At 36.9% G+C, this 25,115-nt stretch overlaps 3 protein-coding genes across 18 annotated transcripts; all 3 read left to right on the forward strand.

The window, feature by feature from the left end:
- The first annotated feature begins 1,552 nt into the window (after nucleotides 1-1,552).
- Nucleotides 1,553-5,589, forward strand: LOC136245628 (uncharacterized). 6 transcript variants are annotated; one of them, XM_066037122.1, is made up of 4 exons: nucleotides 1,553-1,695; nucleotides 1,753-1,825; nucleotides 4,686-4,964; nucleotides 5,148-5,589. In XM_066037122.1, exons 2-4 carry the CDS (start codon nucleotides 1,813-1,815, stop codon nucleotides 5,459-5,461), a joined length of 606 nt encoding a protein of 201 aa, XP_065893194.1. In that variant the 5' UTR covers nucleotides 1,553-1,695; nucleotides 1,753-1,812; the 3' UTR covers nucleotides 5,462-5,589. The 6 variants fall into 6 exon arrangements, with proteins under 6 accessions (XP_065893194.1, XP_065893192.1, XP_065893191.1 ...); XM_066037120.1 differs by having other exon boundaries at nucleotides 1,753-1,802; XM_066037119.1 differs by having other exon boundaries at nucleotides 1,653-1,802.
- Nucleotides 5,590-12,809: 7,220 nt separating this feature from the next.
- Nucleotides 12,810-16,712, forward strand: LOC136245456 (uncharacterized). Of its 10 annotated transcripts, XM_066036987.1 has the most exons (5): nucleotides 12,823-12,902; nucleotides 12,959-13,044; nucleotides 14,503-14,613; nucleotides 15,822-16,109; nucleotides 16,272-16,712. In XM_066036987.1, exons 3-5 carry the CDS (start codon nucleotides 14,574-14,576, stop codon nucleotides 16,583-16,585), a joined length of 642 nt encoding a protein of 213 aa, XP_065893059.1. In that variant the 5' UTR covers nucleotides 12,823-12,902; nucleotides 12,959-13,044; nucleotides 14,503-14,573; the 3' UTR covers nucleotides 16,586-16,712. The 10 variants fall into 10 exon arrangements, with proteins under 10 accessions (XP_065893063.1, XP_065893059.1, XP_065893057.1 ...); XM_066036985.1 differs by lacking the exon at nucleotides 14,503-14,613 and having other exon boundaries at nucleotides 12,829-12,902; XM_066036986.1 differs by having other exon boundaries at nucleotides 12,835-13,044.
- Nucleotides 16,713-19,507: 2,795 nt separating this feature from the next.
- LOC136245467 (uncharacterized) lies at nucleotides 19,508-24,488 on the forward strand. 2 transcript variants are annotated; one of them, XM_066037004.1, is made up of 2 exons: nucleotides 19,508-19,642; nucleotides 20,390-24,488. In XM_066037004.1, exon 2 carries the CDS (start codon nucleotides 20,390-20,392, stop codon nucleotides 24,317-24,319), a length of 3,930 nt encoding a protein of 1,309 aa, XP_065893076.1. In that variant the 5' UTR covers nucleotides 19,508-19,642; the 3' UTR covers nucleotides 24,320-24,488. The 2 variants fall into 2 exon arrangements, with proteins under 2 accessions (XP_065893076.1, XP_065893077.1); XM_066037005.1 differs by having other exon boundaries at nucleotides 19,535-19,702.
- Nucleotides 24,489-25,115: the final 627 nt, after the last annotated feature.

A 25,115-nucleotide genomic window follows, 5' to 3' on the forward strand; every position in this document is an offset into this window, starting at 1 on the left:
CATACATTTCCTACGGAGAAGCCACAAAAGTACACTCTCCATTTCAGCTTATTCCCGAACTTGTAATGGAGCCAAACCATACATGTCTGTTGTTGACAATCATTTGGTTGGCTGAAATGCTTACTCTTTTGAGAAAAAATCAACTTTCAATTTTTAGCTGTTTTTCAGGATCCAGCTCAACTTGTACATGTTCAGTGGCAGATCTAGATGGGTTTCTGGAGTTTCAACAGAAACCCCCATTTATATTTATATGTATATATATTTATTTATGATTGTAAAACTCACAAATTTGAGTATAAAAACAATGTCTTTAGATTAGTAATTACTGTTTTTCATTGAATGTGTCAGTGTTGATTGAAGAATACTATCAAAATCATTTAGGGAAAAAAATATCATTGATTGGTAGTTGATTCCATAAGGTAATTGATCTTGGGTAAAAACTAAATTTGTATGTATCAACAGTAGCAGATGGTTTGATGAACTTATCCTGGTTTATTTAGTTTAGTGGCATTCTTAATGCATAATAAATTGACAATTTGTCATAGTAAACAACTATATACCAGTAGTATGCATGTAGTTGCACATAACTAACTTATAGCTATTAAACTTTCAGCAACACTTCACTTAAACAACATCTTCTGGGCCATTTTCACTTCAAACTTTGATGACAATAATTATTGTACTTATCATGTTGTATGTCCTTGTCATAGGTGTAGTTCCACCCCAATTACCCCTTTGTTAATTAATTAGTTTACTTGTAATTTTTAGTTGCTCCCTTGTAATCTTAACTTATAATTGGGTGCTGATAGCTCTTATCAGCACACCAGCTGCTGTATTTTATAGTCTAGTTTAGTTTTATACCAACCCCCCAGTTTGTATCCATGTCTTTCAGCAGCAAAATCACAATAATAATAATAATAATAAACTTTTCATCTCCCACTACATTAAAAACGATCGAGATACTCTAATAGAGCAGTCATGCAAGTAACTACTCTAGTAGAGCAATCAAAGCTACAGCTTGTATGGTCACCATATTTGCTATATAGTTAGCTATAGTATTTAGTAACTATTATACAGTTTAAAGTATTGAATTTATTGTAATTGCTAACTAAAAATAGCCTAAAATCCAATCTCAGAGCTTCTAAAATCTCAAAATTTTCCGAGAATTGTCATCAGATGCCTTATTTAGTTATACCAATTTTCAGAAACCCCCTTTTAAAAATCCTAGCTAGATCTGCCGCTGAAAAAGGGTCACTCAGTAAACGAAAAATAAAATCCACAAAACTCAGCTGTGGCACGGACTCTGGACTACAGGAACTGTTGACAGTGTCTATTCTATGGCACTAGCTACCCCTTTATAAATGTCACTCACGTAGCCGTAGTCTGTAAGAAGAACATAACCTAAAGGTGAAGAAGAAACCAAAGCTGAACCCGACCCTAACCCTAACGCTAATGCCACTTTTCGCGTCCCCTAAAGTCGTATGCTCGGGCAACTACTAGACGCGAAAACAAAAACTTCGTTTCAGCCTCAAATATTACTAATAAAGACTCGCGAAATATTTGTAGCTAGCAAACATATTAACTTGTACTCTTCCGCAGGGTGTGTTCCGGCAGTGTAGTGATGCATGCATGTGCCATGTGAAAATCCCTCGTGAAAACCTCAGCGATATGAGTCTGCACTTTCATTAACCATAGGTATAATAGTACAGCACAGAAGATTTTTGTGTACGCTGTAACTTAATCATACTGTAGCGGTTCGATCGGGTGCTGGATGGCCGGTAATGGCGCAGGCGAGGGCACAGGTGAGTTTGTATGGACAGATCCTGTAAGTATTAAGCTGTCTGTATATTTAACAGTTATCGTCACATTTTACACACTTGTTTCATGTGTTTAATGGACACATGTAGCAAATGATAGACGCGGTCAGTCGTCATGATCAGTCGAGGGTGTACAGGTACTGGTGTACCAAGAGGCGCCGAGTAGTGTGCGAACATAGATTTACCCCAAGGCTATGATGCGAGTATCTGTACTTTATAGGCTATCGTGATTGCTATCTCGGTAGGTATTTACCTGTGAGGCGGCCGGGTTCTGAGAAGGTGCATGGTTGGTTCAAAGCTCTCATTAAAACTAGAACCGTAGAATTTTATAGTTTTGAACCATCTTTAATCTGCAGTCTCTTGTCATAAAATAATGCTATATTAGAGTGATGTACAGAGGTAGCTGTGGATGCAATCTGTAGAGATGTGTTTGCTATCTGGTTTGAGTTGTATTGTACCTAGACCAATTGGTAAGAGCAAATTAAAACACTTCAAAAACAAGGGGATGACACACAGGCACTCACTGTATGTAGATCTGGCAACAGTGGTCTAAGTCAAAGGTCAAGGCCACCAAATTTAATTTGTGTCAAGTCAGTGGTCAAGGGTAAAAATTTCTGATCCACAATCGAAAAGTACTGAAATATTGTCGCTAGGTCACCAGTCAAAAATTGAAAAAGGTTCAGGTCAAAGCAAAATTTCGGCCGGTCAAGACTTTGACCACGATCGCAGATCTCCCTATAGCACGTACCTACGTGACACCCCCTTGAAAAACAAAAGACAAATTTTTCAAAAGAGCAAAAACATTTGAGGGTTTTAAAATGAGCAAAAACACAGAAGTTTCATCCCTTGAAATTTCTGTCTATACAATATGCAAATACTGCAATAAGTAACAGTGTGACAATGTCAAAGTTTTGACTAAACTCTGGTTGGACACATTGAGCCTTAATTTGTATAAGTATTTAAAACCTTTTTGACAGTGATTGCTACCAGCTTTTATTACATGTGAGTAGTGGGTGTAAAAGAGTGCTAGTGCTAGTGAGAGGCATTAGTATTGATAAATGGTAAGTACACTATATATATTTAAATCCAAGTGCGTGGGAGTGTCAAAGTGCTGCTCTGGGTTATAAGCACTGGGTTATAACTACTGTATAGCTAGACAGAGCGCTACTGCTACTGTGCTATATATTAGTTATCACCCTGTTGCGGAGCCACTCAGTCTTGTTCGTGACATCATAATAACCATGAATGGCATTGTTTACTAATGGAACAAAGAGCCAAATAAAGCAATCTTGAAACAAAACACATCAGTACTTAAACATGCTAAATCTTACAAGAAAACTGTTAATCACAGTAACACTACAAGTTACCAATATGATAGTTTAACAGAATTAATGTCAAGAGCAGTCTTCACTCCAACAGTCAGTCCCAACGGTCACTATGATGAAGAAGAAACTTCTTTCGATAACCTCTAGCTTCATCGTTCTATCTCGGACTACAGTAGCCACTTGTTGGTCTTTTTTTCTCTTGCACGCCACGCGACACTACCATACCAACTTCTGACGAAGGCGAATTGTACCTGGAACTGCCGCTTTGTAATATCGCCCTCTGATATAGTTAATAGGCAGTGTGCAGGGTCTCTCTTGTAGCTACAAAGTTTAATCTCCACACAATTCGGACAAAATCTTGAGCACAGTGACAGGAACTCAAACCAGAACTTAATTTACTATTCGTAAACTTCCGCACACGAATATAAAATGGTTATATCCCGTATACTCGGATGATATCCTCGGCTCCACTTCGGACTCGTGTAATAACAATGATAAATAGCAATGATATCACCCTCATAACAGGATATAACTAATCATATAATTTCTGTGGATCAGCAAAATAAAATCCGAGGCAGTAATGTACGTATGGATGAAAGTAAGTGACTGTGCTCGTCTAATGTTCGCTAGACAACAAACTAAGCCTACAGTTATAGTATAAGAGACCCACCTTATGGTATACACTACATTTATTTATTGAAAGATTCATAGGTAACTGAATTTTGTATAGAATAACTGATTGGATAATATTTTTGTACCAGGGGAAACCAAAACAGAAGATCTAGATTTTTCTTGGGGGAAATTTACTCACTTGTTTTAGTTGATAGAAAGTAATCGAAATAAAATGCTGTACTTGCAATCTTGTGGGGATGTACTGTAATGAAATTATTGGATAATATCTGTTATTCTAAGAAATACCAAGGGATTTCCTTTTTGCATGTAATTTATGGCTGATTAAGCATACTCGTGGTTATATGACACACACTGTTTGACAAACATTCCTTAAATAGCCATGACTATAGTGAAGGAAGTAAATATCTTAGTTTGGTTGCAGATGTAGGCAACCAATATGATGAATAGCAAAAAGAACATCAAATGGTTTACCAATGTTGCCAGTATATTTCCCAGCCTTACTTGTGAGTTGAATAATCATTTTGCTTTGGCTTCAGTTGTGTTCTGCTCATTACAATGTTGTACAGTATACAAGGAAAATGGTTAGCAGTGCATGTTTGTAGTCAATCTGTTCACTGTGAATATAAGAAGAGTTGTGTGATGAGCTATGTGCCAATCGCAAATCAACATCTTAATGCTAGTAGAGAAAAGGAATGGGAGACATGGGAGGACAAGGTATGCAAGTCCATGACAAATGCAATGTATTTCCTATGGTATGCCAAGGCATGCGATGGTGTCTTTTCGATCTCTTTTGCAAGAAGTCACTATTTGGTGCTGCCATACTATATTATTATGTGCACATCTGTTTCAGCACACTTCTCCACATTGTCTACACATCATTATTTTTCATCTAGTTACACATTTTTTGCAGGCCAGATTATGGACAGGACTCCAACAAGCCTGGTTCAACTAAAACGATGCGTTGCTTTTAGGATTGCAGATCGGTGGCATGATATTGGCATTCAGTTAAAGTTTGGAGTTGAGGAGTTGGACCAAATTGATAAAAATAATCAGTCTCCAAAAGTTGAGGAGTGTTGTAAGGCAATGCTGTACTCATGGAAGAGAAGAACTACGGGAGTCATGGCTAAAGAATTGATCGATGCTATTGAAGAGGCTGGAAACGCTGCTTATGCTTCACAGTTAACACAAGGTACTTATACAATATGCAAATACTGCAACTCTATTATGTCATAATCGTTTGGGGGTTGATCATAAGTAAGCAGCTGCCAGGGGATGCTTTATAAGCTGTTCTGTGAATCTTGTTTAAATGAGAAAGCTATAAGTAACCATTTACCCTACATCAAACTGTAAAGTGGTTGTGTATTTTACTTAGTAAATCAAGAAAGATTGTTGGATCTCACATTTCTTGAGAGTGATGTTGTGCCTAGGATAGCTACTGAGTGGTTCGACGTTGGCCTCTATCTTGATATTCCAGAGTATGATCTAAGCAATATCAAACACCTTAGTAATCCATGTGGCAGCAAGTGTATTGACATGTTAGGTAGATGGTTAAGAAGGAACCCCAATCACCCTGATAATTTTTTTCGTCCAACGTGGAGAAACATGTATAATGCTATGATAGCTATAGACTATGTAAGACCAGCAGAAGAATTGAAGGAGGACTTGATGAACTTGAATGGCATTTAAAATGTATATCCATTAGCTTTTGTAAAGCACACAATTGTATTTTTTGTAACCTAAGAAACCTATGCGGCCTACATTTATATCTTGGATTTGCATATTATTTATACAACATTGTTATTATGGGAATTTCAGAGTTGCATATAGATAACTATAGTGTGCATGCTAGGGAATCTGTTCTTGTGTGTCACAGTATACATTGTATGCCTTGGTATGAGTTGTGGTGTCCTTGTCCCTACATATTCTTATGTTCATGTTGTCTCTGTATAGTGAATTGTTACTATTGACAAATCTTCCAGATCTTAGGGCATGCTTTTATCCAACCACTTGAACAGTGTGTGGCACTTCTTGATAAGAACAACGAAAAAGATTTCAGAGTTATTCATTCATGTGGCCAAGATATGGTGACAGTTAGGATACAAAGTTAAGAACATTGTCTTTAATAGGTAATGATCAGGTTGTATGTAAAGAGCATGGCCCCTTACATAAAGGGAGTTTCCAAGGATTTCCCCCTTACATCATTAATGTTACCACAATATGCTTTGTTCAGCACTAAAATGTACATTGTTATTGAAAGTTTCTGAGGTCCCTTTACATTAGGTACTTCTTGCCTCCAAGCTGTAATACAGTCCAGTTACAGTGTTTCTACAGAGAATTGTCTATAATGATCATGATGTGTGGGATTGAACATTAGCTAACACCCTTGCAGTTTACATAGACAATTCTTATTATTGTTGCAAATAATATGCTACACCATGGATCTTTAGGAGGATAGTGACATAGAATCTGTTAATTAATTGTCTTCGCTATACAAGGGGGTGTCACTCAGACTCTTGCTGTAGGTCGATAAGGAGTGTGACATATTGAGACAAAGTGTTTCTAAAAAGTTGTTTTAATTAGTAGTATAATGGATCACATGACCCTCTTATAACATAATCAGTACTGTACAGAGGGAAACTTTGGAGGAGGAAAAATTAGACGAATCAAACAAAATATCACTGTTAGCAAAATAAAATTAGGCGAATTATTAGCAAAGCGCACGCCCTATTTAATTAATTTGATTACTAATTGCTGCATATGACTGGGAGTGCCACGCCTCTTTGATGCCTTGAGTTAGCTATCAACTAACAGTAGATCTACACCCTCTTGAATAGTGAATATCGTACTTAATATGGTAGGACTTTATTATTATTAACACTTTGCAGTGACCAGCATCGAAAGGTCTATAGCAACATGTGCTGCAGCCTTAGGATTACCTAACCTAATTTCAAGGTCTAATACTTATTATGACTTATAGCTGGAAAGGTGTAACAGAAAATGGGTCCAAGTAAGGGGGAAAAAAATCCCTCGGCCCCAGGATTCGAACTGCAGGTCACCAATGTCTAGTCAGGATCAGTCTTCCTCCAGGAGGGATGGATTTTCTTACTTAAACCTAAATTATTTATTATTAACACTTTACAGTGACCAGCACTGAAGGTCTACAGCAACATGTGCTGCAGCCTTAGGATTACCTAACCTAATTTCAAGGACTTAGACTTAATGACTTATAGCTGGAAAGGTGTAACAGAAAAGGGGTTTGCTACTTGTCATGCCCGTTTCGAGGTGAGACTAGCTACATGTACATACAGTAGCTAGTTTTATTAATAATACTTTACAGGACTGTACAGATCATTAAACAAAATTTGAGAGCTTAAATTACAGAACTGAAGGCCTACCAGTGTCTTGCACTGGTATAGCCATAATTAATTACTTAGAAATTACAATAAGCTGTACATCTACAAATAATAATTACAAGGGGTAGCTAGCTATAAAGAGTAGCTACAAGTTAAAGAATAACATAGTTTGTAGTTGAGTATAGCTAGCTACCTAGTGAGGTATAGTCGAGGCAAGCCTTGCTCTAGTGTGATGCCTGGCCCAAGTAGCCCTTGGTCGAGTATAAAATTGATTAGTCTGAGACTTGATTTGCTATTTTCTTCACCAGCGAAAATATTTGGATGGGGAAAATTTGGCGAATTCATGGTCATTCGCCAAATTTTAATGGTGCCAAAGTTTCCCTCTGTACGGTAGTTACAAATCCATTCCATACATACAAGTTACCTGGTGATCCAGTCACCACCTGGTCTGCAGCTGGTATAGGTTTCTGACTGCCTGCTTCACACTTTCTTACAGGTCCCGGCCTAGTAAAATAGTGAATAATGTGTGTCGATTGCTCTATTAGAGTACAGTATTTCAGTGTCATAGCCCTCAAATATAAAGTGATGTTTGGTTTATGTAAAACTGCGACATCAATTTTGGTATAAATACAACATTTGGTTCCTTAGTTGTGTTAGTTTTGAGGACGAATAAACGAAGGCATGCCAGCGTATCTGTGCATCCCTACATGTCCAAGCCAAAACAGCTGAGCTTTTTGTGGCCTTTAAAATTTACTGGCAGCAAACTAGAAATAGCTGTGGTGAGGTAGCATGCGTGCTAGCTGTAACAATGGAAATGTGTATCTTGAGACAAATGCATGCTTTATGACACATGGACTGATTTAGCCAATTGAATGTGGTATGAAAGGTGTCTCACATTCACAGAAAATATAATATGTTTCTGTAAGGAAAAGTTATGAATGCATTTAGGTATTAGATACCATGACAAAACACGGTTTTCCTGAAATACACACATTTTCAGAACTGAAAACAATCTTAAGTTATCTAATGATTTTACCAAGAAATAGCTTATGTGGCTTCATACCAGACACATGACTCCAGCAGTCCAGCTTAAGCACAAGACTAATTCTAGATACCTGTTTATCAGCTATACTATTTATAGCTATAACAAAATATTTGTCATGAATTTGTTATAGCTATAAATAGTATGTAGTAGTAGTAGTTAATGTTAATGCTACTGATAATACACTTACATTACTGGATAGTGTTATTAATTTTTCTTCTGGTCATCGCATGAGAGGAGTGTTTACATTTGAATGTTGTCGAGTTTCTGTTGACTGCAATCAACAATGTAGTTTTACTGGTAATCAACCATCAGTGTTTATGGACGTGATTCAGGAATAGTGATATCAGGGAATGCAATATTTGAACACAACATGGCAATATATGGTGGAGCATTCCGGTTACTAGATACTGTTTTGTACATCTACACTGGATCAGAGCTGTTGTTTCAGCACAACGTTGCTGTTAGGACTGGTGGAGCTATAGATGTATACTTCTCAAATACTAATGTTCAGTTGGAGGATATCTGTCCAATCCAGTTTATCGGATCTGGTAATAACAGTCAGACAATGTTTTCACTAGAGCAGATTGATCAACTGGTTGTGAACATTTCCTTTTTCAACAACTCAGCTGTGACACCTTCTTCTTTGCAATCCATCTTTACTGATGTGTTTTATGTTTGCTCATGGTATCCTGACACACTAACTCAAATTGTATATAGGCTGACAAGCACCTGTTGTTAATGGAAGGCGTGAGTCTGTGTACTGTAGTACCTTTCGTTTCTACCCAGCTGGCACCACCAATAACCGTTTGAATATTCAGGCATATTTAGCTTGTACATGTGATAATGGTTTACAATATAACACCACTACCTGTCTTACTAATCAATCAGTGGTTAGGGATGAGCATGTTGTTCCTGGATGATCATTCAATATTTCAGTTATAACTCTTGATGTAAGTGGTTCAGTGGGAAAAGCAAATCGTCTTTTTGGTCAAGTTTATTGCTACCATCAGACGGATGGACTTTTGGCACTGGCTAAAAACAGTATTCAAGACCATTGACGGTGGTTAACAACACTTGTGCTGATGTAGAGTTTACAGTGTATTTGACAAGTCCAACAATACTACCAAATGGAACACTAGCTAGAAATTTCACCTTTACACCAACAGATTGTAGCTATAATGTTTCAATCACATAAAAATATATAAGTCCTCATCTATCAATTACCCACTTGTAATAACCATTATGAGCTAGGCTATAAGTACTATACTCCTAAATTTATTCCTACACATGTGTACATACATTATGTAGCCAACTAAAACTACGTACATCATTTGCAACTCCAATTATAGCAAATTTATATTTGCTTTTGGTCACTCTCTATATGCCATGAAGACGGGAGAGTTGAACCAAAACTCAGTGAAATACTTTTTATTAACCACATGCATGACCACAAGTATATACACCTATGCCATTCATCTTGCTCATACATTTAGTTGACTATATCAGTATATGTGCAGTTGTTTACGTTACTAATGAAATAAGTTCCTGTTTCATGTAGAATTCCTAGAGAATGTTCATAGATTCTTTTATATGAAACACTAATGTGTGACAGGAATTTTTTTTGTACGAATTTTAGTATGAATTCAGAAAAAATCTACTCAGAAGCTTTACACGAAAATGTTTTCATGAAGCATTTCATTGCTCCTCTGACATTTCATGGCTCCTCTGACATTTCATGGCTCCTCTGACATTTCATGGCTCCTCTGACATTTCATGGCTCCTCTGACATTTCATGGCTCCTCTGACATTTCACGTTCTTGATAATTGTGATGCCCTATGTTAGTGGTGGTTTGAATCTGCATACTTTTTCATTTAGCCAACTTTTTTGTGCACTCTTTTATTTTCACATCCTTTTTGGTACATTTTTTTCCCTAGTTATGAGCTATCTTATTGTGAAGCTTTTTAAATAACTTTTTCTCTCACTGTGCACCTTCTGTTTTCAAATCATCAACTAGCTGCACCCATAACAGCCGCACAGTTACAATAGACTAAAACTTCACCACATAGTTTCATGCTGAATTTTTTTTTGGCACTGAAGATACTCATAGAGTGTAATAGCGCAATAAAGTTCAACAAGTATGTCCTTTCTTTTCCACTGTGTATGACTTCTCATGCTATGCACGATTTTTCTCTCATTGAGCACCTATACCCTTTTCAACCCACTAACACTTTCATTGTTTCTTTTGCACTCATACAATAAATGTTACTGAATACAGGCAGTACATATAGATAAGCAGACTATTTTAGAGATAATACTTGTAATCAAGATCAGAGTTATAAAATCTTACTACTAACTCAGTATTATTATGAGCTCTTGAGCTGGATAGGACATTAGATAGGTGGCTAGCCAGACATTTTGTGATGCCAGCCAAGGAGTGTAAGGAATACAGAGGTCAAGTGAAGAGATCATTGTATCATGTGATGCTGCACCAGCTGCAGCCTGTAAAAGTATCATTTCATCCTCTAATTTTCTTAGCTAGATCATGCAAAGGGTGGATAGACTCACTTAACCAACTGGCCCCTACCTCCCTCACCTCTTTGAATCCGTAGACCCAGGCATTAATAGTTGAGATTTAAGTTAGCTAGCTAAATCAAAAATTAATGACAAAAAAAATTAACAAAAGGTCCAGCTGGCCAAGACCTCAGTCAAACTGCCAGCACCTACATGATGCTTAAGATTTTATAATTTGCTGTAATTTTAGTTTATAATTAGCATGTTTATTTTCCTTGCCATGCCCACAGCTGACCCAAGTTGGTCAGAGATTATGTGGTCGCCGGATGTTGACCAAGGATCCATATACATACATGCACTTAATTTTCATTTTTTGTTCATCACAATCATGATGGAGTTTTTACATTTCTGACTTTCTGTGCAACTCATTAATAGTGCCTAAACTAAACACATTAGCTTTGCTCTTTGAAACTAATAGTAGAGCGGCTAAGGGAAAAAACCGTTCACTTTTTGATAAAAGCACCAAACTTTGTACAACTTTTGTTTAATTCATACTATTTCATATTAGATACGGTGCCATTAAAATTACCAATCATGTCACGCTCAAAGAACCCGACAAGTAAAATCAATAGAAAATGTATTGTTGAAGCCATAAAAGTGCTCTATAGGAAATATTCTGGAACTTTGCATCTACGTAGATGAGCAAGGGATGGTCGTATCCAAAAGCTGAACAAGGATTAGTTTGCCATGAGTAATTAAGGTATACTAAACCATTTGAGATATGGTGCCTCATCAAAATCATTGCCTTAGAGCATGTTTTGAAACTTTAAAGCTGGGTTATAAGCCTATTTCTAACTGACCAGGAAACCATACAAGCACATTCAGATTTACTTATCACATGGAACTATTTCAAAATTTCAAAAAATCTTCAAAATGTGGTAAAATAAACTGTTTTTTGAACACTTCTAATGGAGCCAATATCTCAGTGTTAAAAATACACAATCCAATAGAAATATACATTGCACATCTATGGCTTTATATACCATGACCCTCCATGCTTCTTGACAACTTCCACAGAAAATTTGGTGCTTTTATCACAAAGTAAACGATTTCATCAAAATTTGTTGCTTAGCCGCTCTACTAGAAGAAACACTAACAAAAAATAAATATAGCTAGCTTTTAACTAGTTGCGGTTTCTATGACCAACCAATACTATTATATGAATACATATGAGGCTCGTGTGGAGGAATGGGTGTGCCAGGGTGGAATGGCTGAATTGTCTTGTATCGTTATTGTGTAGCTAACCATATTCCTGGTTTAGGGGACACGTGAGCATCTCACGTGATCCGGGAGACAATTCAGCCACTACAAATCTTCATTACAAACTCATGTGGTAAACAACCCCACAACTGTCCATATTCTGACACCCTGAACCCATGTCACATTAACCATACCAGGTTAGGCATGATCAATGGAGACGAATTTAGGTGAATTAAAGGAAGGGAGGGTGGGAAAGCAGCTTCCCAGCTCACTACGGTTTGTCTGTTGAACGTCACTAAGTAACCAGTTGGCGGGCGCCTCAATCTTATTTAAAATTCCCACCCACACTATGTTGGTACACGTGGCTGCACTGTTGTTCATATTTCCAGATCAACAGTGCTAGCTATATGAATGTAAACAACCTTCTAGTTAACACTGTTTAACCTGTGGTTAAACTTGTAGAGAAAAGACCATCATGATCAGTGAATGTGTGCAACAATAACAACAACCAAAAAAAAGAGGCAAGTATGTGAATCCTCGGACTAACATGCGACCACAGATCTGATCTACACAGTAGTCAGTTGTGGGCATGACAAGGAAAGAAAAAGTGTAACTACAAGCGTACGTACATACATACATACAATAAGAAAAAGCCCTATAAGGTAACTGCAAAATCTAGTCTGGGTTGATAGTCCATTCTTTACAGTTCCTCCCAAAAAAGATCCTCTGAGATACAGAAATTTATGCCCCAGCCATTTCATTCAAAACAGCTCTAACACTGGCTTTTGAAAACAATAAATCTTGATCCATGAAAAAAAAACTACATTTTTAAGTGCATTGACTGAATAATTAAAGGATCGCGAAAATAATGTATATTATAAAAATTAAAACAGTTTTTCCGGCCCTATTAAACGGATGAAGAAGCGATAAACAATGTCTCTCGGAAAAAACCTCAATGTTAGTATTATGGACCTCAGAAGTATGACTCTGCACTTTCTTTAACCATATAACAGGTACAGCGTTGACCGACGTTTTTTTCGCGTTGTGTTCGCTGTATCATACATAATTCAACGGTGTAGGATGGCCGGTCTTCAGAAAGGTGAGTGTATGAATACGGTGACTTGTTTAATCGACACGTAGTACATGAGTGACACCCAGTCCTGGCGGCGCACTGCAATGTACATGTGGTAGCTACCAGTGCTACTGTGTGAACATAGATTTCAAAACCCCAAGTCTGATGCGGGTAGACCATCTACAGTAGCTATACTTAGGCGTGATTGTTCTAATTCACTAGGCCACCCTGCTGTGAGAAAGGCTGTTTGAAAAGGGGGAGGTAAGCTCATCAGAGCAGTTGATTGATCATGAGTTGAATGTTGTATTAGAGCCTATAGGGAAGTACTAGTGTTAGTCTGTAGAGATGTGTTTGCTGCTTTGAAGTTGGTGTTGAGCTTTAGCTTGCAGCCATACATTACTGCCAGTGTGTGCATGTGGGAGGATCAAAGTTTGATGATTGCCCACACTGAGTCTATAGAGTTGTGTCCAGAACCTTTCGATAAGGCCACTCCAAATAAATTCTCTGTTTCCCGTCCTGGACTCAGGCATATTTGTATGCGGGTGGGTGGTCCATTCCCATTATTTCATTATAAGATTGGCTAGCTTAGTTTTCAAGCCATTATTTGCCTGGCACAGCCAAAAAGGCTGCATAAAAACATGCTTAAGCTTGTTCCTTCCTTTGTAAGTTGCAAAAATAACTCAAACGTGAAATTTGTGCTGAATTAATAGCACTGCTGACACGTTTGTTGACACTGTTTCAAGATAGCTTTTACTGAGCTTATCAGTATGCAAGAATAACCGGAAAATAATGGAAGAATACGGAATACTGGAATATTTAGAGCTGGCAGTAACCAGATGCGGGCGGTGGACGGGAAACAGAGAATTTATTTGGAGTGGCCTAAGCGATGCCAATTTCACAAAAAAAAACGAGCAGTGGGAAAAAAGGGACTAGTGGGAAGGAGTTATGAAGTATACTATATCTCAGGCAGGGATAGATAATCTCATCATCCATCGTGGATCAGAAATGATTAAATTTGAGGCAGTGGTATGTAATACAAGTGGAAGTAATTGTATATGCGTCCATCTAATGTTCATCATACGACAAAGCCAATAAATGATATTATAGTAACCACCTTAAAGGAGCACAATTGTGTAGCAACACTTCATTAGTTTATTGAAAGGTTCCTAGGTAACGGATGACAGGAAAAGTAGTTTTGGGCCAGGCAACCAAAGTAGCTGATTCAAAATTTTCCCTTGCATCATTTCTGCATTGAGTAGTTCTAGGAAAAACCTAGGGATTTCCTGTTTGTATAATGTGATTAATTGCTGATTGAGCATAGTCATTATGTACATTGACAGGTAGCATTTGACAAGCATTGTTAGCTACACTGATTTTATTCATGGATTTTAAATATGAGTAGGGATTGACCATTATAGCCTATACCTGCAGTTATACTAGTGCACATTCAATAGTAACTGTGTAAAATATTATTATTATTTATAGGCAGTCGCTGTATTTTTACATGAGATATTTGCTACCCACAAATCAATATCTTAGTGCTAGAGAGAAAAAGGATGGGGACAAGGGAAGTTCATGACACATGTAGCTCCTATGGTATGCCAAAGGTGTGTGTTAACTGTCTAACAGTGAAATAGGAGTATTAGTCGTTGCACCACTTAGTAATTATTCAACAAATGTAGAAACTTGTTGTTTGAAAGCATATCTGTTACCCAGTCTGGGAAAGTCTTATCGCCCATGTTAGCAGATTCGATTTTTCACCCAGAACACAAAGCTACATGAATAAACTATCTAATTTCATAATCAAAATCAGTTAGACTTGAGTGGTCTGCTTTTGCTGGCTGCTTTTCCCAAGCCCAGTGTCAATCCGTACATGTGATGTGGGGCCTTAATGGAGCTCTGGTCAGCCTGGGGATGGCTGTATGTGGCTATACAGCTCTGTGGTGTTGAATAAGTACCTCTGCTGGGAATCTGCTTTCATTTTAGCCAGTTTTGATACCCGAATGGCCCATAACTTGGCCTAGTTTCATCCCTACACCTTCCTTTTCAATTTTTTGAACAGTCTCTTATCCTCCTTCCAGGCCCCTGCCTCCCTCCCCTTTTGGAGCTCACCTGATACAGTCAACCACGGTTTAAAAACTATCTAAAATGGCGGGTGTTGGCTACTTGCACAGTGGATGCTCTGGAAGGTAAGGAATTGGTGTAAAACGTGTGAAAATTTGATACACATAGCTTCAACCATTGGCGAGACTAAATACTTAAAACTGGCATTTCTCGATACTTTTAAATAGGCGATAAGACCGGTTTTCTCAGACTGGGTCACATCTGGACTTGACTATAGTAGAAGCTTACTAGTACCGCAAGTCCTGATTGTAATAATGCCAAGGTGACACAGAGGTAATGTGAAACTGGTGTTTGTTTGATCTCTTTAGCAGGAAGTCACATGATCTCTGTGCCATAACCAGTGCTTGAAATAAGCAGACAAAAATGCTAGGACATAGCACCTAAACTAAACTATTTTTGACCAAACATTTATAAAACTTGTTCAAACATTGAGTACTTTTACCATGAAAAATTATTATATTAAGTCTGATATGCATTTGTCTGAGTAAATTTTATACCAATTTTGGTTGGACATGATGTTCGACCAAAATAGAACATGTTCGGACAAACACCAATTTTGGTCGGAAAATGTCAGATGTCCGACCATTATTTCAAGCACTGCATAACCAAGCAGTATTCTTCATTGTGTACACATTATTAATTTTTCTACCTGTGGTCATATAGTATAATATGTTTCACAGATTTTGCAAAACAGATTATGGACAGGACTCCAACAGATCTACTCCAACTAAAAAGATGTGTTGCTTTTAGGATTGCAGATCGGTGGCATGATATTGGCATTCAGTTAAAGTTTGAGGTGGAAGAGTTGGACCAAATTGATAAAAATTATCAGCCTCCACATGTTGAAGAGTGCTGTAAGGCAATGCTGTACTTGTGGAAAACGAGAACTACAAGAATCAGAGCTAGTAAATTGATTAAAGCTATTGAAGAGGCTGGAAATGCTGCTTATGCTTCAAAACTACGACAAGGTACTTAAATAGTATGTCATAGTTGAAGGAATCCATGTAGGTAGTTGGTTATAAGTAAACAGCTGCCATAAAATCCCAGGGGAGGCTGTTTTGTGAACCTTAAAGCCATACGTAATCATTTACCCTGCATCAAGCTTTGAAGTGGTTGTGTGTTTTACTTAGTAAATCAAGGAAGATTGTTGGATCTCACTTTTCTCGAGAGTGATGTTGTGCCTAGGATAGCTACTGATTGGTTCGACGTTGGCCTCTATCTTGATATTCCAGGGCATGATCTAAGCAATATCAGACAACTCAGTAATCCATGTGGCAGCAAGTGTATTGACATGTTAGGTAGATGGTTGAAAAGGAACCCCAATCACCCTGATAAATTTTTTCGTCCAACTTGGAGAAACATGTATAATGCTATGATAGCTATAGACTATGTAAGACCAGCAGAAGAACTGAAGGAGGACTTGATGAGCTTGAATAGCATTTAAAATGTATATCTTAAAATTTTTATTACCTTTTGTAACATCAGCTATGTTTTGTAACCCAAGAAGCCTATGCAGCCCACATATATATTTTGTTATTTACATATTATCACTATTGATAATATTTATACAACACTATTATTATGGGAATTTCAAAGTTATATACTGTACAAAGGGAAACTTAGGTGGGAGAAATCTTTGGCAAATAGCAAGCTAAAGTGCATTTGGAGAAATAGATTCAAGCTCATTTTTAGCTATGGAGATGCTAATCTCAGGCACTATGAGTAATTGGCAAATTTATAGCAAATCGCCATTGTTCTTCCCTGCCAAAGTTTCCCTCTATACAGTTATTGTAATATCACTGTATTTGCATGCTAATAAATTTGTCACAAATAAGGTTTATAACTAAGTATGATTGAGCAAGATGCTGATTGCTTGTTCTTATCATAAAACCACACTGGCTGAATAAAACGTACCCAAAGATCACTTTTAGTTTTAGACATCAACATATTGGACACCACAATCATACTCTTTGACTAAGAAACTGTGTGGCAAAGATATGGTGACAATTTGTCACTGATACAAGATGAATAATATTGCCTTTGGTAGGCAATGAAGCAAAACATGCATGTAAAGATCCCACATATGGTCCATTACATAAGGGGATTTTCCAAGGGGTTCTCCCCTTACATCATGGTAATCGTGCTATAATGTGCTTTGATCAGCATTGTTATAAGCTTCCTTTACAGTGGGTAAGTACCTAAGCACTTCTTGCCTACAGTGAAACCCAAGCTGTAATACAAGACTGGTGATAGTTAGAAGGTTATTAGAAGTGGATAGACAACATTCTAGATTAACATTAACACCTTTGCAGTTTACATAACCAATTCTTGCAAATAATATTAAAGACAAAAATATTTAGGAGGATATATAGTGACATAGAATCTGTTAGTTGTCTTCACTACAGTTAAGGAGTGTGACATGTTGAGACAGATCGGTACATTAAAGTTGTCACTTCTGTAGATTCATCTGAACATTATTCAATCTCTGCAGGAGTACCTCAAGGGACCATCTGATCACCACTTCTGTTTAATTTATACATCCGGTTGTAGTAAAGCATTGTTCAAATGATTGGATATGCCGATGACTATACACTTTTGAAAATTATCCCTCAGAAGTCAGACTGCATGCTGCAATGCTGCTGCTCAAGTAAATGCTGATCGATTTGAATATCAATTTGGCTGTTCTTGGAATATAGAATTTCCCCCATACAATACATTCTCATTAATAATTTCTTTAAAGACAAATATTTTGGAACATGCACCTTTGTTTCTGAATGATTACCATATTTCTGAAGTTAACTCAACTAATATTCTTGTGGGTTTTACTTTTAGCTCTACCTCGGCAAGATCATATTGTGAAGGTGCTGACTCGTGGAAAGCAACAATTTAGCTACATCGATGTCATAACTTTTTAAACTATCAATCCTTTACAAGTCATGGGTGAGACCAACAACTGAATATGGATATGTTTTGTATTCTGGTGCAGTACCATCCCATTTACATCATCTTGATGCTTTACAGACATAAATTGAACATATGAGCTCCTCTAAATTTCCATCCTTATGCAACCATAGAAATGCTGCAATAATGGGCCTTGTTTGTCGGCTGTTAGCTGGTGAAGGACGAGGTAATCTATTGACCTTTTTGTCCTAAATTTGTCACCAGTACCACAAGAAGATCACAGAGACTTCATAATTATGATCCTGCTAACCATTTAAGATTTCAGAACCCTTGTGACTTTAGATCCTTTGATTGTTTCATACGTAGCTGGCAGGTTACAGCTGTATTACTTTGTACTAAACTTCCTGCAGATTTACTATTACGTGGAAAGAGGGATAGGTGGAGAACTATATACTTAAAGATGTACAAAAGCTTATTAATAATAATGACTGTACGTATTTAGTTGTTGAGTATGAGGTTCACCACAAAAAAAGTGTTTCTTCAATTTCTTTTGACTGCAATATTAAAAAAAAAAATTAATGGTTACACTGTATAACAGATCACGTGATTCTCTTAAAACATAATTAGCAATTACAAATCCAAATAAGTTACCTGGTGATCCAGTCACCACTTGGTCTGTATATGTTTCTGACTGCCTGCTTCACACTTTCTTACACAGGTCCTTAGTAAAATAGGGATAATACATGTTGATTGCTCTATTAGAGTATTTCAGTGTATTAAAGTAGCCCCGAGATATAAGGTGATGTTTGGTTGATGTAAAACTGTGATATCAAATTTTGGTATAAATGCTAATAGTGTATATTATACAACATTTGGTTCCTTAGTTGTGTTAGTTTTGGGGGATGAATAAATGAAGGCATGCCAGCATATCTGTGCATCCCTGCATGTATAGTGTGGCCTTTGGTACTAAAGGGAACAACCAAGAATTAGCTGTGGTGAGGTAGTATGCATGCTAGCTGTAACAATGGACATTACACAAGTTACTTGATGTTGAAAAAGATGTAACTTGAGAAATAAGACAACTGTGTGCTTTATGATGCCTGGACTGATTTAGCTATGTTGAATTTGGTATCACTTTCACAGAAAATATAATCAGTTTCTGTAAGGGAAAGTCTCTGATGTACTACAAAATCATGTTTTCCTGAAATACACACACTTATGACTACTATTTAATGGTTTTTCCAAGAAATAGCCTATATGGCCTCTTACCTGTTTATCAGCTAAAGTTTCAAGTGAACTATACATAGCTATAAAAATCTGATAATTGTCATGAACTTGTTTATCACCTAATCTATGTGTGGGACTGCCACACTATTATATGTTGTACTACTACCCATCCCTAATATGGTCAGATGTGTAGTGTATGATATTTCCCTACAACATTTGAAGGTTTTCTTTTAACCATATATGTACACTGAGTTGTGGTATTCAGTTAATTTCTGTAGTCACTTTGGCTCTGTCAGTCTATAGTATGTATAACGAATCAAATTTGTAGAAGTCAGGTCTTCTCTCAGACAATCTCTTAAGGAGCAAGAAAAAGGTACTTGACTAATCCAGTGATGGCCCCATACTGGTGATATCTATTTCTATCACTTACTTGGTAACTTGGTCAATAATCTTACATAGTATGGTGTATTATCAGTTTAATAATTGTTTACAATAGTTAGTACACTGATACAGTATGTAAGCTAGCTGTCTACTACACATACTATAGTATAAGCATTAGTATTGTACACTGTACAGCTTGATGTAATAGAAAATAATAATGTCAGTAAATACAGCACACCTGCAGTCAGGTGTATATAAATTTTGAGTACACTGACTGCTCATGGTAAGCATATTATACTGTGTACATATTAAAATTTATATATAATCCATTTACACTGAAACCTCAACACTCATTGGCATCATAAATTGTATCGGGTCAGTAAGGATGTTGGATTATTGAAGTATCATTACATGAAGTACTTTGGTCCAGTAAACTATGCACTGTCAAATTGTAGAGGCATTCTGGACTAATTAATGTGCCACACACATGTAGCTAGTAAAAAAAATTGAGGTGCGAGAATTTTGTTGAATGCATCCAATCAGTAATCCACTGCACCACCACAGTGTTCTATTTAATGCACTGTAGTGCACTACTCTAATAAAGCAGTCAGTTCCTCTGCAGTGTTGAATGCCCCATTGGAATATTTGTAAATTCTGGTCCTTGTATGTATATTGAATCAATTCACTAGTAGACACAAATGTACTTTTAAGTGATATCATCAACTTATTCATCTTTCAGATGAAAAGCATGACAAAGACACGAAGATCACTGATTTGTGTACACTTTCTTATTGCCATTGCTACTGTTGGTGGTATCACAGTTACACCATTTGATGATATAACACAAGGAAATTGTTCAGGAAAGTTGGACTATTTCTTGTGTACTTGTCTATCAACTAACACCACAATAGACATCCACCTGTCACCTGGTCATTATCACTTCACACAACAATCATGTGAACTATCAGATAAGATTGGAGTAACAATAACTGGTAGTGATGTAGTGATTGAGTGTAATGGTAGTGGCTTTAACATTGTCTTCATGAACACTACTAATATTAAGATTAGTAATATAACAATGAAGGGATGTGGAGGAGTGTTCAGTAATTCTGTCGGTCACACCTTAGACCAAGCATTGCCTTATGCTTACTTCGGAAGTGGATCAAGATTTGTGCTGATGTTTATTAAGTCAAGTGATATAACTATTAGTGACTTGACTATGATTGACAGTCTCGGTTATGGTATTCTCAGTTGGAGTTCGTGGGGAAAACTAGAACTATCACATGTACAAATTGAAAACACAACTTTTGAAAATGATCCTAAGTGTCTGAGTTATAACTACAACAATGATGTCGCTGATTTCTCATGTTCTGGCAGTGGAATATTTCTGATGTTCTTACACAATAGAAATTGCTCTGTAAATATAGATGGATGTATGTTTACCAACAACAAGAACGCCATGCCATTAAAGCAACACCAAATATTTTCAACTGTTGTATCTACTGCTTACTATGTCGAACGTGTTCCATTGATTGGTGCTGGTTGTATTACAATATACAATTTACAGAATGTATCTAGTGTTACTACAAACATAACTGATACAATGTTTTACAATAACAATGGGTCCTATTCAGCCACAGTGGCCATTACAACTGTGTACAGTATCTCAGGCAACACCAGCTTTGAAAATTGTACATTTTTGGACAATAATCGGATATCTCATAGAATGTTTGATGAACAGCAATCAACATTTTACCGAAGAGGTGGTATTGTATTTTTGTACTTGTTAGTGCGAGACGGGATTTCTGTACCAGTCATGCCTATTGCTAAGTCCACCGAGTTAGTCATGCTTACAATACTGCACTGCAGATTTGAGAAGTTAGGAGGTAACAGAGGTGCATCCTTGTACATTGAAAAGATCTCTCCTGATTATGTTACAATAGCAATAAGAATCAAAGAGAGTACATTTGTAGGCAACGAAGCTGATATAGGATCAGCTATATATGCCAGACAAAATGAGTTCCGTGTATCATTACCCTCTGATGTCAGTGGTGGAGTTCAGCTGTACTTAGTTAATGTTAATGCCACTGATAATACACTTACATTACCAGACAGTGTTATTAATTTTTCTTCTGGTCATCGCATGAGAGGAGTATTTACATTAGAACGTTGTCGAGTTTCTGTTGACTGCAATCAACAATGTAGTTTTACTGGTAATCAACCATCAGTGTTTTATGGACGTGATTCAGGAATAGTGATATCAGGGAATGCAATATTTGAACACAACATAGCAATATATGGTGGAGCATTCCGGTTACTAGATACTGTTTTGTACATCTACACTGGATCAGAGCTGTTGTTTCAGCACAACTTTGCTGTTAGGGCTGGTGGAGCTATAGATGTATACTTTTCAAATACTAATGTTCAGTTGGAGGATATCTGTCCAATCCAGTTTATCGGATCTAGTAATAACAGTCAGACAATATTTTCACTAGAGCAGATTGATCAACTTGATGTGAACGTTTCCTTTTTCAACAACTCAGCTGTGACACCTTCTTCTTTGCAATCCATCTTTGCTGATGTGTTTTATGTTTGCTCATGGTATCCTGACACACTAACTCAAATTGTATTAGGCCGACAAGCACCTGTTGTTAATGGAAGGCGTGAGTCTGTGTATCGTAGTATCTTTCATTTCTATCCAGCTGGTACCACCGATAACCATTTGAATATTCAGGCATATTTAGCTTGTGCATGTGATAATGGTTTACAGTATAACACCACTACCTGTCTTACTAATCAACCAGTGGTTAGGGATGAGCATGTTGTTCCTGGACGATCATTCAATATTTCAGTTATAACTCTTGATGTAAGTGGTTCAGTGGGAAAAGCAAATCGTCTTTTTAGTCAAGTTTATTGCTACCATCAGACGGATGGACTTTTGGCACTGGCTAAAAATCAGTATTCAAGACCATTGACGGTGGTTAACAACACTTGTGCTGATGTAGAGTTTACAGTGTACTTGACAAGTCCAACAATACCACCAAATGGAACACTAGAAATATCACTGACTGAAAGACAGCATAGTTCAACAGTGTATTTTCATTTAGACAATTGTTCTATGGGTTTTCATTTACGTCATATTGGTGGCTCTGATACATTTGGATGTGTTTGTGATGATTTCTTTACCACAAAAGAACTTCAAGGTAAATTCCAATGTGATGCTTCTACTGGTAACATAACACGTCTTAGTGAACAATCTTGGTTGTCAGTATATGATGGTGACTTGGAATATGTTAAGATATGTTCACCAACTTATTGTCATGATCGATTGTTATCATTTGACGTCAGTGAAGCTGATGTACTGTGTACCAATCATCATTCAGGACGAGCATGTGGTGGATGTGTTGATGACTTCAGTAGAGTGTTTGGTTCTGACACTTGTAAGAAGTGTAATAACATTTGGTTGATTACAATACTGCTGTATGTTGTTCTGGGGCTGGTACTAATATTTCTATTGTTCCTACTGAAATTAACAGTTGCTCTTGGATTGATCAATGGACTGATATTCTTTTGTAATGTGATGAGCATAAATGAACAACTTTTCTTTAACGCAGAAATTTCAAAGTATTCATTTTTACGGATGTTTATTTCACTAATAAATCTGGATTTAGGAATTGAGATATGTTTTTATGATGGGATGTCTCAGCTTGCTAAAACAGGACTGCAGTTTGTGTTTCCAATATACCTGTGGTTGTTGATAGTCACTATTATCTACATTGGTAAACATAATGTTTGTAATAAAAACTTATCATCTCGCTCACCCATTTCAGTGCTTTCTACTCTAATTTTGCTCTCCTATTTAAAAATCCTTCGTACAACAGTCAGTGTTTTTTCATTTGACGAAGTCTCATCATCAACTGGTGACTCCATTCATGTTTGGCTACCTGATCCAAATGTGAAATATTTAACTGGAGTTCACATAGTTCTGTTTGTGATAGCATTTTTGTTTCTGCTGTTCTTCATACTACCATTTGTCATCTGTTTCATCTTTCCACGTCTAGTTTTGAGATCAAAAAGACTAAGTTATTTCTTTCCAATGTTGGACTGTTTCCTTGCACCATACAAACACAAATATCGATTCTGGTTTGGGTTACGTGCGTTAGTGTTACTATACCTGTCAGCCATGGAAGCTGTCATCTTCTCATCCAGAGAAGCATTACTACTATCAAGTATTGCTGTTGTTGGGTTCTTTGCTTTACTACAAGCATATGTCCATCCTTTTAAGGACAAACTGGTAGATGCTATTGACCTAATCTTCATGGGTGTTTTCCTACTACTGGCTGCAGTTACCTTGTACCTTTACCCTAGTGAGAATGGCTTTGAAGAAGTCAACATAGCAGTTACAGTTCTTGGTTATGTGGGTTTTATCTTGTTCCTGGTAGTGATTGCTTACCATGTTTACCATAAGACCAGACATGCTAAGTGGAATGTTTATTTGACCGAGTATTTCCAAAAGAGGGTAAACAAGCAATACAAGCGACACAGCATAATATCATTGTCTGGCAGCTTAGGTAATGACTCCACTTATCATAGTGATCATCGTTACAGTGAGATAAATACTATCCCTAAAAGTGCAAGGTTTCAAGAATCTTTCCTTGAGGAGATGTAGCTTGCTAAGTGATAACAATAATCTGTTGGATAACATTTACACATACTTTGATCTGTAGTTCATTTTACTTCTTGCTTGCTGTTACTATTTTTTGCTGTTTAATGCTGTACGCAAATAGTTATAGTTGCATGTTTTTAGACTGCTGTTAATTTTAATAGAGTATACATGATTCAATGTAAAAATTACTATACATATTATAATGCTAGCCATGTGGAGGCATGTGTGCATAGACACTCATTATTCTAAGGCTGATGGTATTCATTGAGTGTTTTTATCTTTGGAATTCAATGGAGTTTTTAAGTCTTGGCTTGCTTTAGTGATACTAAATTGTTATGTAATTGCATTGTTATGACAGTACTCTAATAGAACAAACAGGTACTATACCACCAGAGTCTAATCTATTAGGGTATTTTATCTTTAATAAAAGTGTATCTGTACAATTAGATTAATTCTGATTAGTGAACATAATATGTCTTCTGCATCTATGACATTATTTAGGCCACCATATAAGTTGGAGAGTCAGACCTCTGTGGCCTTTCCTAAATATGTCACATACACAAATGCAATTGAGCTTGTTATATTATGTGGGCAACTGATCAATAACAATTTAATGTTGAGTATTACTATTAAATTACATTTGTACAGAAATCAACTGAAAAGCTAACCAAAAATATTTATGATTACTATCAATTCAAATACTACAAGAGCTTTCATTCAAGTTAGTTATAGGCTGTAGTAGCTGTTGGCAGTTTATTGGCACTCTGCAGCTGCCTCAGCACTGATTATGATGGCATAC

The sequence above is a fragment of the Dysidea avara genome, chromosome 15 (genome assembly GCF_963678975.1).
Source record: "Dysidea avara chromosome 15, odDysAvar1.4, whole genome shotgun sequence".
Classification (NCBI taxonomy): domain Eukaryota; kingdom Metazoa; phylum Porifera; class Demospongiae; order Dictyoceratida; family Dysideidae; genus Dysidea; species Dysidea avara.